This window comes from Prionailurus bengalensis, chromosome D2, assembly GCF_016509475.1.
Source record: "Prionailurus bengalensis isolate Pbe53 chromosome D2, Fcat_Pben_1.1_paternal_pri, whole genome shotgun sequence".
Classification (NCBI taxonomy): domain Eukaryota; kingdom Metazoa; phylum Chordata; class Mammalia; order Carnivora; family Felidae; genus Prionailurus; species Prionailurus bengalensis.
In genome coordinates this window covers 61,225,697-61,240,241 of record NC_057351.1, presented here as the reverse complement: position 1 = coordinate 61,240,241, position 14,545 = coordinate 61,225,697, and the positions used below count along the sequence as shown (strand labels likewise).

Sequence of the window (14,545 nt, the reverse complement as noted above, 5' to 3'; positions counted from 1 at the left end):
CCCTCTCTCTCTGCCCCTCCCCCGTTCATGCTCTGCCTCTCTCTGTCCCAAAAATAAATAAACGTTGAAAAAAAAAAAAAATTAAAAAAAAATAAATAAATAAAAAAGAAATCTATAATCCCACATAGAGCTGAAAAGGGAAAAAACACAAAAAATTTGGCCTACCTGACAACCTTCTGGGGGATGAAGTCTTCCAGGGGCATCTCTGAGTAGGAGTCACTCACGTGAAATATACTAACAGTTCCCATCTTCCCAAAGGGGAAGGAGACAGTCAGCCCCTCCTTGGGAGTCACCTTCACTACTCGGCCCATGGCCACTTCCCCTTTCTCAAGCTTGTGAGGACCTGGTAGGAGAATGAACCAGATTCAGGGAAGAGAAAGTGAGCCAAGAAAGAAGGTGGAATGCTGGCCAACCACAGGCTGGGTGGACCAGAATGATCACGAAGACCCACATTACCATGCCATGTAGTCAGGAATCCCAGGGCCATGTGGTGGACAACCCCTCCTGAGACACTTGAGAAAACCAACTATGTTGGTAAAGGTGACTCAGACAGTAGCAGAGTGACACAGGCCAAAGAACAAAACCTCAAGAGAAAAAGTGTTCCCAGAAGGCATATACTACACTGGGCTTTCTGAGGACCCCAATACCTGAGACATCCTTAAACCCGGACACTACCTGACGACTTTTTCCCACTCCTTTCTACCCCCTCCCTTCCCTGACCAGGCATTCATCACCACACCTATAAGTGAGAGACACAAGAAGGCCTTGGAAGAATCTGGGCCAACCACTGTAGCCTTCAGGGCCTGGCCAATCCGGAACTTCTTATCTGGATGTTTCAGAACCTGGAAGGACAAGAAAATTCCTTTCATGTTTAAAGAGAGGTCTGTCATTTATCCAAAACTACTGTCAGTTATCCAAAACTACAGCACTTAAGTCTCTATATCAAGTATCTCCCAAACCATTCCCTGAATAAGTACATGGTTTCCTGTACCCACTGCAAACATATACCAGACTCTGAGTCGAGCTTAGGGAGCCTGGGTTTCCTCTCCAGGGATCTCAAGCACACTGACCTTGAAGCTGAGAGAAGTGAGCAACAAGGGAATCCTCCCCCGGATGTCTGGAGCAATCTCCACCTCAAGCCATTTCTTAACCACGTTGTACTAGAGAAAAAAAACAGGAAGGGAAATGGAATGGGATGGGATGGGATGGATATAAACATCTCTTTTCCCTTCATTAAAACACAGACTCTCCTAAAGTCACAGGGTTGAAGGGGCCCTGTTCCCAAGGGACAGGAATCCACCCTCTACACCCCACTGCTTCTGCCATTCTCTCACTTCTCAGGCTTCACTCAGAGTCTAGCTCTGAGCCTTTGCTAGGCTAGCCGACCATGCATCCCTCCTGGTGCCTCAGTTGATAAGAAGGCTAAAATGACCTCAGAGATGGTTTTAAGCAGCAGGAACAATTCCAATGACCGCTGCAGCCTTCTCCAAGTTCAGCTGTGCCCAATAACGGTTAATCCTCTCCAGGGCTTAACATCTGATTTCTTTTTATTTTTTAATTTTTAACATTTATTTATTTTTGAGAGAAAGAGAGAGAGAGAGAGAGAGCGAGAGCACCAGCGGGAGGAGGGACAGAGAGGAGGAGACACAGAATCCCAAGCAGCCTCCATGCTGCCAGCACAGAGCCCAACACGGGCCCTGACCCCACAGACCACAAGATCATAACCCGAGCCAAAATCAAGAGCCAGTCAACCAACTAAGCCACCAAGTGCCCCTAAATCAATTTAAATTTTGATCCTTCGCTGTTTATAGGGTCCTGCCCTAAACACAGACCCAATTTTCTAAGTCAATTCAACAAGACATTTATCAAGCAACCACTATGTACATGGCATCACAGTGATAAATAAAAACCAAACCCCACCTTCAAGATTAGAGTCTACAAAGAATAAGTCAAATAAATATGCAAATAACCAGAGCAACAGAAATATGCTATAGGAATAAATAGAAGAACGAGTAATATGGGGAGATTATCTGTGCTGGGCCATAAAGGGTTGTAGGAAGAGAGGGTACTCTGGGTAAAGACAAGAAGGGAAAAAGAGAAGGTTTCCAGGGTGACTGGAACACAAGGTATATGAGGTCAGATTATGAAGAGCCTTAAGTACAGCTCTAAGGCATTGGGGGTTTATGAACCCCACCTACGGACAATAGGTAACTATAGGGATCAAGCATCAGTGACATGCCCAGCTAGAATGCTTATGAAAGAAGAATCTGGCAGCAATGAAGAGGAGCTATCCCTCAAGGTCAAGCCCCATCCAACTTTTTCTCTGATACATCCCAACCGGTACAGTTTTCACTATCTCTTCCTTTCTTAAACTCCTGTTCCACTTGGGATTAGAACACATAATCTGGCACCCAGGTATGCATTATTTTGCATTGCACTTGAACTTTATCAAAGGCAAACATCTAGAATCCAATGGCGCATTCACTTTAAATCTTGCTCTATATTGCTCTTTCCCTTTTGTACAATTAATCTATAAACATGCTGAATTGTGAGTTGCTTGCTAATTGTTTCATGTTTAGCTCCTCCATTAGGGCTTCTGGTCTTCCACAAACCGGCATGGTAGCAAACAGACTCAAATGTCTAGTGCTAATGGCCTTTGTCTCCAGCTCCTCCCCCACTTTCTTCTGAAAGAAGGAAGCATCACACTGCAAGGTGTGCACTACTCACCTTCTTCAAGAAGCAAATCACGGTCTGTCCAGCCTGGTACTGCTTAATCTTCTCCAAGGGGCTGACAGAGTGAGTGTTGAGAGCAGTGCAGCCATCCTTCTCCAGCTCACTGTTTGTAGAGAAGCAATGGAAACAGTGGGCCAACCTCTGGATAAGGCTTCTAGCTTGAAACCAGCTCCCCCAAATGGCCATGGATTGACTGTACCCCCTCATTCATGCCCACCTCCCACACTCCCACTTCCCTCCTCCAAGGAGAATGTTCATAATACCTACACGAGAGATAATCTTTTCCATTTCGCTCACCTAGGTACGAACAAGCTATAAAGTAGTAGCCTACAATAACCTTTACAAATTTAGGAAACAAAATTGTTTTACTTCTTTCACAATACTTTAGCTATTGCTTTATAGTTTGCAGAACTGCTCTGTCAAATAATCTCCACTGAATTGTGACAACAATCTTATGTGTGACTTAGGCAGGGCAGATATTCTTGAACTCATTTTATGCTCTTGAACCAGGAGTTGAAGTCAGGGCTCTGACTCAAAAGTCCAGGGCTCCGTCCCCTATGCTACTTTGCCATTATCATTGTCTTGATTCTTTTTCTTCTCAGGAAAGCAATAAGGGGAAGTGGTTATCAGCCCACAAATCACTTCAAAGGTATCACAGAACTCCCAACTCAAGTAATTTCTAAAACAAAACCAAACTTATCAATAAGACGGCACAAATAATACTGGTAAAACTGTAACATATAACAGGCACTGGTGACTACAGAAAAATGGAAACCTTCATATACCAATAAAAATTACAAATGCATATACTTTATGATCCATTAATTCTACCCTACAGAAATCCTGGTATAGATGCCCAGTAGAATGAGTTCAAAGATGTTCACTGTGGCATTATTTATAAAAGAGAAAAACTGGGAACAACCTTAAATGTCCCCCATCAGATGGCGAACATACAGAGTTGAGCCCATTCATACGATGGACCGCTATTTTCACTACACGCACAAGAGCAAATCTCAAAGACAAAATTTGGAGAGGAAAAAACAAGTTGTAAAATATTAAGTACAGCATGACATTTATGTAAAATGTGAAAACCACACAAAACAATTTTATAAATATATGTATGTATATGTGTACATATAATTGAAATACAAAGAAGTTGGATATGTATCAAATTAATAACGGGGAATCCACATTCTGAGGGTGCAGAGAGAAGCCTCAGGAAGGGAACATCTGTAGAATGTTACTTCTTAAAACACACACACACACACGCACACACACAGAAAATCTGTGTGCCTGGCACTGTAATAGACAATTTATATACATTATCATAATGCTTATATGGTAGAATGAAAAAGCTTATTCCCTGAACAGATGCCACTGCAATGTCTCTGTTATTGGCTAAATTGTGTCACTCCCACCTCCAAGTTCATATGTTGACATGCTAACCCTCAGTATCTCAGAACATGAATGCATCTGGAGATCAGGAACTTAAAGGGGTGATTAAGGTAAATATGATGTCAGGATGGGCCATAATCCAGTCTGACTGGAGTCCTTATAGGAGGATTAGCCTACAATGCAATGACAATAAAACCTCATTAAAAACCAGACTTGAATAGACATTTCTCCAAAGAACATATTAAAAAAAAAAAAAAATGACCAACAAGCATAGGCCAAGGCACTTCACATCACTAACCATCTGGGAAATAATCACCACAGTGAGATTATCACCTCGCACCTGTAAGGATGGCCATTATCAAATACACGGAACACAAGTGCTGGCAGGGATGTGGAAAAAAGGGAATCCTTCCCTGCACACAGCTGGCAGAACTACAGAATGATACAGCTGCTATGGAAAACAGCATGGAAGTTCCTCAAAAAATTAAAAACCACCATATGATCCAGCATTGCCACTTCTGGGTATATATCCAAAACAGGATCTCAAAACAGATACTTGTACACCCATGCTGACTGCAGTGTTAGCCAAGATGTGGAAGCAGCCTAAATGCCTGTTCACAGATGTATGAAGAAAATGTGGCCTACACATACGTGCATTATTAATCAGCCTTAGAAAAGGACAATCTGCTATATGCAACAACACGGATGAACTTTTAGAACGTTATGCCAGTCAGAAGGACGGGCCATGACTCCACTTACATGAGTTATCTAAGTAATCAAACTCAAAGAAACAGAAAGTAGAATGTTGGCTGCCAGAGGTGGGGGTGGGGGAGGGTAGGGATAAATGGAGAGTGGTTCAATGGGTATAGAGTTTCGGCCACGCAAGATGAAAAAGTTCTGGAGATCTGTTCTACAATAATGTGCACATAGTTAACAAAACTGTGATGCACACCTAAGAACTGTTAGGAGGGTAAATTTATGTTTTGTGTTTTTAGCACAATAAAAAAAAGAAAGAAAGAAAAAAGAAAAAGGGAAGAGATTAGAACACAGATATCTACAAAAAGAATACCACATAAAGACACTGGAAGAAGACAGCCACCTGCAAGCCAAGGAGGGAAGACTCAGAAGAACCAACCCTTGTTAATTAAACATATCTACCCTTAGCTTGAATACATTACTTGACCTCAACTTTTCATTAAACAAGGTATACACCACAGGTGAAGATCTGGTAGACTGAAATGACCAATATGGTGAAGTCTCTGTTCTCACAACAAAGACTAGAGAAGGACACGATCAAAATCTACAAAACTAAAGTAACCACAGAGTAAACAAATAGGAATGTGTGCATCCAACAACTCTCATTATTCTGGAACTAAGGGGCTTTACTTTGAAGTTCCAAGAATGTTGTCAGCACCTCGAACTCAACGTTCCAGGAATATCTGCCTATCTCAGGCAAGCCTTCCCAGAAATATTCCACTTCTATTCTGATACCTTCAGGACACTGACCAAACATTACTCCCTGACAATAGAATACTACTCAGCCATAAAAAAGAATGACATCTTGCCATTTGTGACAACATGGAAAGACCTAGAGAGTATTACACTAAATAACAGACAAATAACTCATGGTTTAACTTCTATGTGGAATCTAAAAAACAAATGAATAAACAAAAAAACAGAAATAGACCCATAAATGCAGAGAACTGATGGATGCCAGAGGGGAAGTGGGTGGCAAGATGGGCAAAATGGGTGAAGGGGAGTGGGAGATATAAGCTTCCAACTATAGAATTAGTAAGTCACAGTGATGAAAAGTACAGCATAGGTAATGTAATCAATGGTATTGTAATAGCATTTTATGTAGCTACACTGGTGAGCATAACATTAAATATAGATTTATCCAATCACTATGTTGTACACCTGGAACTAATGTAACATTGTGTGTCAGCTATAATTAAAAACAAACAAAACAAAACCTTATCCCCTAAAAGTTACTAAAGAGGCTCTTCTATAATATCCCCAGGCACTTAAGATTTACAACCTGTGTGGATCCCAGGGCTGACTTTGAAGAGCCATTCTCTCAGTCATGTATATCTAGCTTCATTCATTGATGACCCATTAATTTTAGGAGGCTGAGTTTTTAATGGAGGAAGCAGAAGCAGATAGATCCATGGGTCCAAATGCTTAAGATCCTCAGGAAAAAATGATCCCAAACTGGATCCAACACTAAATGGAACTAGTATTCCTCCACACAGAATCCCTCATTGAACACCCCTCTACAAATTCCACTAGAACATGACCTAAAATGCCAGTCACCAAGCAGTAGTCTCTACACTCAAAGAACAGGTATTCTTGGTTACATGTTTTTTATTCTGGGAATTACTGAGTTTTAGAAAGTTGGGTTTAGAGTAAAAATGCTTCTTTTTGTTACATGCTGACAAACAGAACTGCAACCAGTCTTTTAAACCCTAAATATAGCTTTTACATTAAGTTTCATATAATTCTTCTAGCCCTATGACAGCCAAATATCCCTACTAGAGAAGTAAGACAACATGGACAGAGAGAGGCAAAAAAAGCCACAACACTGGCAGAATCTAGACTAGAACTCAGGTTCCTAACTCCAAAGCCCCACACTCTTTCCACGAGCCCATGCTGCTGGGGTTCCCTCACCTTGGCCGGACACTCAGCTCCGGAATGGTTCGAATAAATCTGGGATGACTTATTGGGAGAAACCTGGAGGAAGAAATAAGGTCAAATCATTTCTCTTATGCTCTGTACCACCATAATCTGCACATCACAATTTCTCTACTCCCACGAAACTGAGCTGAAAAACCACCTGGTTCCACTGCCATATCACCTCCTAGGGACGTGTCAGGCCTGAGGGTTTCCATTCTTATCCTCTGCAGTAAATGTTAAGGAGCTGGCTCATCTGATCTTTTATTATTGTCTTATTAAACCCTTATTTCCTTACAGACTACATACTCCAACTCTTTCACTCTGAAGGTAAGGAAATTGAGGTCTAGAAAGAATAGTTACTGAAATTAATAGGCAAATTATAGACCAGACTTTGAATGATTCTTCTTTTCTTATTATAACAAGGATTTCTACTGCAGTAACAATGTCACATGTAGATTTAAAGAAAATGAGTGTAATTAAGGCACACAGTGGAGAATGAATGATAATAACCTCTGATGTATACTGAGCAATAGCTGTGTCAGGCAACCTGCTTGGCATACTGCATCCTAGATGTTCTTTTAGCTCTGCAAAAAAGGTACTAACCACTTATACTCTCATTTTACAAATTAGGAAAATAAAAGTTAAGTAACAACTTAAGTCATCATCACACAATTTTAAGTGGCAGATGTGAAATGCAAACCCAGGTCTCACTTTAAACCAATGCTCTAACCATTACACCATATGCCTTTTTTAAAAAAAAGGGGGGGGAGACAAAAAGATTCTTTTGGTGAACATTTCTGTTAATTAGAAGAAAGTCTGATTCATGCACAACTTTTTGGAACCTGCTCAGTGCCCACAATTACAACAGTCTCCCCTCAAAGACAGCCCATCCCCCAAAGCCTCCATACTTGAATGTTTTCATGTCTCGCCCACCAATCACTCGGGCAGTGACCGTCTTCCCAACTCTCAGCTTGGCAGTAGGAGATGTGCCCACTGGAACATCATCTAGAATGTGGGAGGCATGAATACAGCCAATGATGCCGTCTTCCAGGGTCACAACCACATGAGTGGGTTTAATGGACTTGACAGTCCCTGTGACCATGTCCCCAATGGACAGGGTGTGCTTCTTCACAGCACCCACCACCAGAGCTGGATCTGCTTCCTCGTCTTCATCGACTGTCTCAGAGTCCTTCCGGGTCTGTCTCACAGTCCTCTTAGTAGCTGGCCCCTCAACAGCCAAAAGAAAACCAGTCACTCCTGGTTCTGTGGTCTTGAGGGTTAAGGAGACACCCTGTCCCACCTGTAACTTCTCTGAGTCAAAGCGGAAGGTGTCATTGAGGTGAGAGGTCAGGGAGAAGGCTGCCAGGTGGCCAGTCTCTACCAAGGAGGCGACAGCAAAGGACTCCTCCAAGTGCTGCACGATCGCCTGGTGCTCACTGCCTTTCTTCAGCTGGAAAACAAAAAAAACCCCACCATCCCTGCTTCTTACGGGGCACAAGTGCTCAGTCATCACTCACTGGGCAGTGCGGGGCTGGGGAAGCCCTCTTGATCCCAGGGGAGCCAGGCCTAGTGCGAGTTGTAACAAACTAGCTTTCACTTCCTTGACCTAGCCTCCCCTCCTGTTACTGAGGTGGCCTGACTAAACTCAAGGCACTAAATCAGAATCCCGGGGACTTAGCTTTTATTTTGAATTCAGATTCCTAGGTCCTATCCTAGAACTAGTGAAACCAGAATTTTAGAAGTTACTGAGGTGATTCTGAGCATAGCCAGATGCCCCCTAATGGTTCTCCAGCTTGAAGATGCTGTGTTCCTGACTTTCATTGCTCCGCTGCATCCCATCCAATTTGTTCACCTTTTCAACCATTCACCAGAGGCATTCCTGAGAGCTTATTGTGTGCAAGCATTTAGCCTACCTTTCCCCAAAATCCAACCTGTGCTCACGCCCTTATGTGCACCGGCTTCACTTAGATAAATTAGGGACCTGCCAGAAAACTTAGTGAGGGATTAACTTTGTTTCTATTTCTGTTTTCCCAAGTCTTAATTACAGGCAACCAGACATTAAAAATCATTATGCATGTAATTCTCTCTACCATACCCTACACAATTAGATGCTTAAGAAGTACTTTAAATGATGACCAAATATATATATCATCCAGAGGGAAATACTACAAATGTTGAGATTTCCCTCAAACCCATTCTTCTCTCACACAAAAGTGTACAGGAGAGGGTGTAGATGAACAGCCTGGAGGTCAGAAGCACCCACAGACATGTTCTGTTTGGTTCATATGTTTTAAAAAACACAGTTTCCAATGTTTCCCACATTTCTTTCTTTTTTTTTTTTTTTAAATTTTTTTTTTTAAATTTTTTTTTTTTCAACGTTTTTTATTTATTTTTGGGACAGAGAGAGACAGAGCATGAACGGGGGAGGGGCAGAGAGAGAGGAAGACACAGAATCGGAAACAGGCTCCAGGCTCTGAGCCATCAGCCCAGAGCCTGACGTGGGGCTCGAACTCCCGGACCGCGAGATCGTGACCTGGCTGAAGTCGGACGCTTAACCGACTGCGCCACCCAGGCGCCCCAGCCCACATTTATTTCAAATAAAAATCAAATTCTGCCTTCTCTTAAAAATCAGATGCAGCAACCCTAGATGCAGATGTTCCTGCTTAGCCACGAGTCTAAATCATCTCTGCCCCTCTATGGGCTTCTCATGCCCACTTCAACTCGTTTACGTGATCTACCTGGCCCTGGAGACTGGGTGACCACATAATTTATCACTGGAAGCAGAGGGCAAGTCAGTGCTATTAATAACCACACCAAGAGGTATAACCATGACCCGGACAAAGCCAGACATAATGATCCTCTTATCTATAGCCATTTGCATTAGAACCCCTGAGCAAAGTGTGTGGGGCTAAAGAGGTCAGCAATGCCTTCGAAACCAGGGGAACGGAAGTCATCCACAAGCTTACCTTTTTAGCTTTTCGATTCACCAAATCGTGGCAAAGGGAAACATGTACCTCCAACTTCAGCATATCAATATTTAAGATTACAGCCTTCTTTTTCTGCCCACGTTCCACCTCTTGCCCTGCAGTGCAGAAAGAATCAAACACAACGTGATCACCCTCTTGGAGCAGGGAAGGAAGCATCTGCCCAAGAGTCTTGCAAGCCCTTAGGCACAAAAAAGAAAAGACAGCATCTGTTCTGGGTCTATAGGGCCTAGGAAAACCAAAAGTCTGGCTCCCATAATTCAGGTTCAGGTGTGCCTTAATTTATGCACCCTGACAGACAAAAATCTAGACTTACCCAATTATAACAATAAAAGGATTCACACCTAAACATCCTTTAACATGCTGTCAACTGCACTGATTTTCATTCATAAACGACAGGGATGACAAAATTTTCTACTGAATCAGCTCATCTACACTATGTATTTGGAAATTCTGTATCCAGGAGAGGTAACAATGAGCAAAGGATTTCCCCCAAGAACCACGAGGGGCAAGACAGAAGTGCTCACCTGCCCGATGATATCTGCTCGCTCTCAGGACCAGGCCAGGCACTGGGCCCTCACTGAACACCACAGAGCCATCCTCCAACACCTCCTGCACCTCTAGGTCAAGGACCATCCCTGGAATCATCTCAGCCAGTGTCTGGATCAACACAGAGTCTGCCAGAGACCCAAAGGAAACAGGGATTAACAAGCAGAAATGCTCACCATTCTTTTCCTTTGGAAATGTGCCGCCATGCTGGGGACGGCAGAGCATTGCAAGCACTGTGAAGGTAAAGTCACTTTGGGTAGAAATATGGGATACCCATGAACACTCCTATCGCAGGCAGAGAAAACTATGCCTCTTACCAATCCTACCTGGCCACAGTTCATGAAAGTAGCCAATAAATACCACAAACACACCCTTTCCTTTGACTTCTGAATTTTCATTGCTTCTGTTTGGAATCTACCCTCTCAAGCTTCTTATTCCCAAATCCCATCAGGGTGCCAACAATCCTACCCACGGTTCAAAACAGGAAGATCAGCATAATAATTCCTCATAAAGTCTTCCAGAAGGTCCCTGTTCTATTCTATCATTCACCAGATATTTGTTGAATAAAAGAGCAAGGGAAAAGGTGAATGGATTCACAACAAATGCAAACCTGAAGCCATAGAACTAAGGGAAATTTTGGTTTTGGTCTGGCAGGGAGCACAAGGGGGACCTGGAATCTTTATCTGAATCTGGGTGGTAAACAGGAATGTTCATTTTATAAACATTCACTGAACTGTACCCTAAATGATTTATGCCCTTTATACAGGTTATACTCCCACTAAAAGAAAAAAAAAAAGTTTATCCAAATTGTTTGTAGTATCTGGGAAGCCCAACAACTCATTGGAACAGATGGGCATGACGTGTGACACACGCCCTCACCCGCCCCTCATCCCCAGGCCCCGCGCCCCCACCTCGGCTGCTCATGAGGCTGCGCACACCCTGCCGCTCTTCCAGGCACTGGCTGAGGAGGAGGAGGCTGGTGGTAGCCAGGTCCCCTAGACCGCAGTCCGACAGCCGCAGAGACAGCAGCATGCGCTGCTTCTCCTCATCCACATTGGTCACCTTTGCAACCACCGTCTGCCCCTCGACAAAGTGGTCACTTGTGGAGGTCACAAACTTGTCACTCATAATCTAAAGGGAAGAGTGGACAGAAATTAAGAAACAAGTATCTATCAAGACAACCCATTTAATGCCCCCCCCCCGAAAAGAATGTGGGGTGGGGTGGGAGGGAGAGATGGGACCCAGGACGCCCGCCCCCTCCAAGCCGTCTCTAAGCACAACTCTACCCCTCTTCCAGAAAACCATATGAGGCCCTGGCTGTCCAACCCAACCTCCTAGAGGGCACCCAACCAAGGAGGCACATCACTGGCAAGCCAGAGGAACACGAGCTGCCCATGTCTCTAACACCCATGGTAACCCTCTGCCCCATGCTACACATGCATCTGGGGGCTTCCCCTCTGCTCCCATTGTTAAAATTGCTCTGGCAAGGATTGCAAATAAGATTTGCCCAGGGAAAAAAATCAGGGAGACAAACTTCTGGGAAGGAAGAAGTATTTATGAATTATCTGTGGCAGGAGTAACAACACACCATTTGCTTGCAGTGACGTTGGCAAGATTCCTCCCAACTCTGGGTCTCAGTTCATTCAGCAGGCATGAGGGGGTTCAACTATGGGATCACTAAGATTTTTCCCAGTCTGAAAAGTCTATGAATTTGATGACACTATGGTGGAGGGGATCATTTCAAGGGTGTTCTGGTAACATAACACCTCAAAAACCTCAGAAGGTTGTAAAACCTGTACTCAGCTGCTCAGGAAAATCAACTTCCAGGTCTATACATACCCAGAGTATAGAAACGAAGGTGCCTTTTCCTCTAGGACACAGCCCTGCACCAGGACACACATGGCTGGGCAAGATCTCAGCCCCATTCCCCGCAGGTGCCTTTTGCCTTGCCCCTGAAAATCTTTCAAGGCATTCGGGTATCCTGCTCCTTTCCACCCTCAGGTTCCATGACCCTAGTGTCTCTCCTCCAATACTCTTGGGCATGGAACTGAACTCACAGCTTTGGGGGCCAGTCCACTAAGGCCTGATGGGAACTGGACGAACACACCGTAGTCCTTGATGCTCTTCACAAAACCAATGAGCAGCATCCCAGGATGGATTTCTGAGAAGCTCTTAGGATCCTGGCCGCCCTCCACGGTGGAAACCAAAGCTGGCTTCCTGCAAAGGAGCTGGCAGCACTTCATCAAGGAACATTCCAGAAGAGGCAGATGAACTTATCCATCCATTTCCTTTTTCCACCCTACATCCTCTGTTGCTACAATGGTCTACGCATGCAGACCAGCAACATTAGCATCACCTGGAACTTGTGAGAAATGCAAATTCCCAAGCACTGCCCCAGACCTACGAACTCTGGGGCGAGCCCAGCAAGCTGGCTGAACAAGCCCTCCAGGTGACTCTGATACACACTCATGTTTCAGAACCAGTTTTCTCCCTCTCCCTATGAATTCATCTCCAGATTACCGGAAGAGACAAAAAAAGGGACCGGCTCAGCCCTGTGGTTTGGCAGCTGGATCTGCCACAGTCTTCACACAACCCTACCTCACCTCCTCTGCCTATCTGCACTCTAAGGAGATTTTATTTTACATTCTGTGTAAATAACATCCTATTGCCTCTTTTCTGGCAGTGTCCTCCTTCGAGGTGCACACACCAAGACCAAGGGGAATATGCTGAGTCCCATATGGGGGGGGACAGGAGGAGGAAGATAGCACCTACCTTATGAATTGTTTCAGCTCAAGGGGCAAGCGCTGAGTGTCAGAGAAGGCAAGGTGTGCTACTGGAAATATCCCACTGGGACTGGCAGGCCACACCGCCCCCTCTGGACTGGACTGACCAGCATCTGCTGATAGGACTTCAATCCTCTTACTTTCCACCAGGTCTGGTCACTGGTCTGGTTTTTTGGAGGTACTTCTGAAGTCAAATGGCTGACATTTCCCCATGGGGTTTCCAATGAAGAGCAGAGCCTGACCCAGAATCTTCCCCCAAGGGCCCATGGCTCACCAGATACCAGTAAAGGATACAACATGTCCCTCACTCTGGCTCAGACACAAGACTCTGTGAAGGATGTCGCCAGCCTGGAGCCAGTGATACAACAGAGGGCCGTTGGCGACATGGTCCGACAGATGAGGTATGGGGAGGAAAGCAGGGACGTTGTGGGGCAGAACAGCCACCTCCAGCCCATCCTTGGTCTTCTCTAAAACCTTTACATCCACCAACTACTCAGGAAAAGAAAGACAAAAAATAGTACTTATCTTGAGCACACAGCAACCACACCTGGCTCAGGCAGACATAAGAGGTATTAAGTTCCAGCACCAGGGATATGGAGAGGTCAAGATCAGAGAAGCAGCTTTCTTCCACACCACTGCCCCCAAAGACCCCGCAGGTACGCACACGCACATACACCCATACACCCCAGGACCCACTTGCACACTCATGTCACTTTTCTCCCAAGGGGAAAGACAGTCTCACAGGCTGGTCCTAGAGACCAGAGAGGAAAAAGGAAAGAGGACAGCAGTACACTGCTGAAAAGTCAGACCACAATGGTGCTTTCCTGGACAGCTTCCATTTGCTCTGACACACAGAAAGAACCCTGTCTCGAGGTCTTCAGTTCTCTCTACCCCCAGAATCTTTTTTTTTTTAATGTTTGTTTATTTTTATTTTCAGGGAGAGAGAGAGTAAGAGAGGAAGGAGAATTGAGAGAGGGAGAGAAAGAATCCCAAGCAGGCTCCATGCTGTCAGCGCAAAGCCCAACGTGGGGCTCGATCCCATGAACTGTGAGATCATGATCTGAGCCAAAATAAAGAGTCAGATGCTTGACTGAGCTACCCAGGCACCCCTCTAGCCCCAGAATCTTATCTAGCTGCCTTTATCTTTCCCACCATGGATCCCAGTGCCCCACGTGTCAGTGGCACCCTGCTTTCTGTCAGTGTAAACTAAAATAGCTTGTCTGGAGAAGTCCAGGTACCTGTCCAACACTAACAGCTCTTCTTTTCTTCTGACTGTGTCCCGTATGCTCTCTCTTTGGATCACCCAGCAGTTTGAAGGACAAGAGCATCCTCTCTTTAGATGGCTCACAGTTCAGCACCGCAACCTTCACCACCTGGTGAGAAACCACACTTGCCTGGTGAACTCTTCCCAGCAAGCCTATGAGGCCC

At 44.6% G+C, this 14,545-nt stretch overlaps 1 protein-coding gene across 2 annotated transcripts in view; it reads right to left on the bottom strand.

Annotated features, from left to right (window-relative positions):
- PDCD11 (programmed cell death 11) overlaps nucleotides 1-14,545 on the bottom strand; it is a 43,371-nt gene that overhangs the window by 10,134 nt on the left and 18,692 nt on the right. For both annotated transcript variants that reach the window (XM_043597419.1, XM_043597420.1), the window contains exons 14-25: nucleotides 14,356-14,490; nucleotides 13,412-13,606; nucleotides 12,392-12,562; nucleotides 11,246-11,465; nucleotides 10,313-10,462; nucleotides 9,768-9,883; nucleotides 7,710-8,251; nucleotides 6,796-6,858; nucleotides 2,728-2,836; nucleotides 1,071-1,160; nucleotides 740-842; nucleotides 166-343 (exon numbers count right to left, since the gene is read on the bottom strand). In XM_043597419.1, coding sequence (XP_043453354.1) covers nucleotides 166-343; nucleotides 740-842; nucleotides 1,071-1,160; nucleotides 2,728-2,836; nucleotides 6,796-6,858; nucleotides 7,710-8,251; nucleotides 9,768-9,883; nucleotides 10,313-10,462; nucleotides 11,246-11,465; nucleotides 12,392-12,562; nucleotides 13,412-13,606; nucleotides 14,356-14,490 — 2,072 coding nt within the window. The remainder of the gene's footprint in view (nucleotides 1-165; nucleotides 344-739; nucleotides 843-1,070; nucleotides 1,161-2,727; nucleotides 2,837-6,795; nucleotides 6,859-7,709; nucleotides 8,252-9,767; nucleotides 9,884-10,312; nucleotides 10,463-11,245; nucleotides 11,466-12,391; nucleotides 12,563-13,411; nucleotides 13,607-14,355; nucleotides 14,491-14,545) is intronic.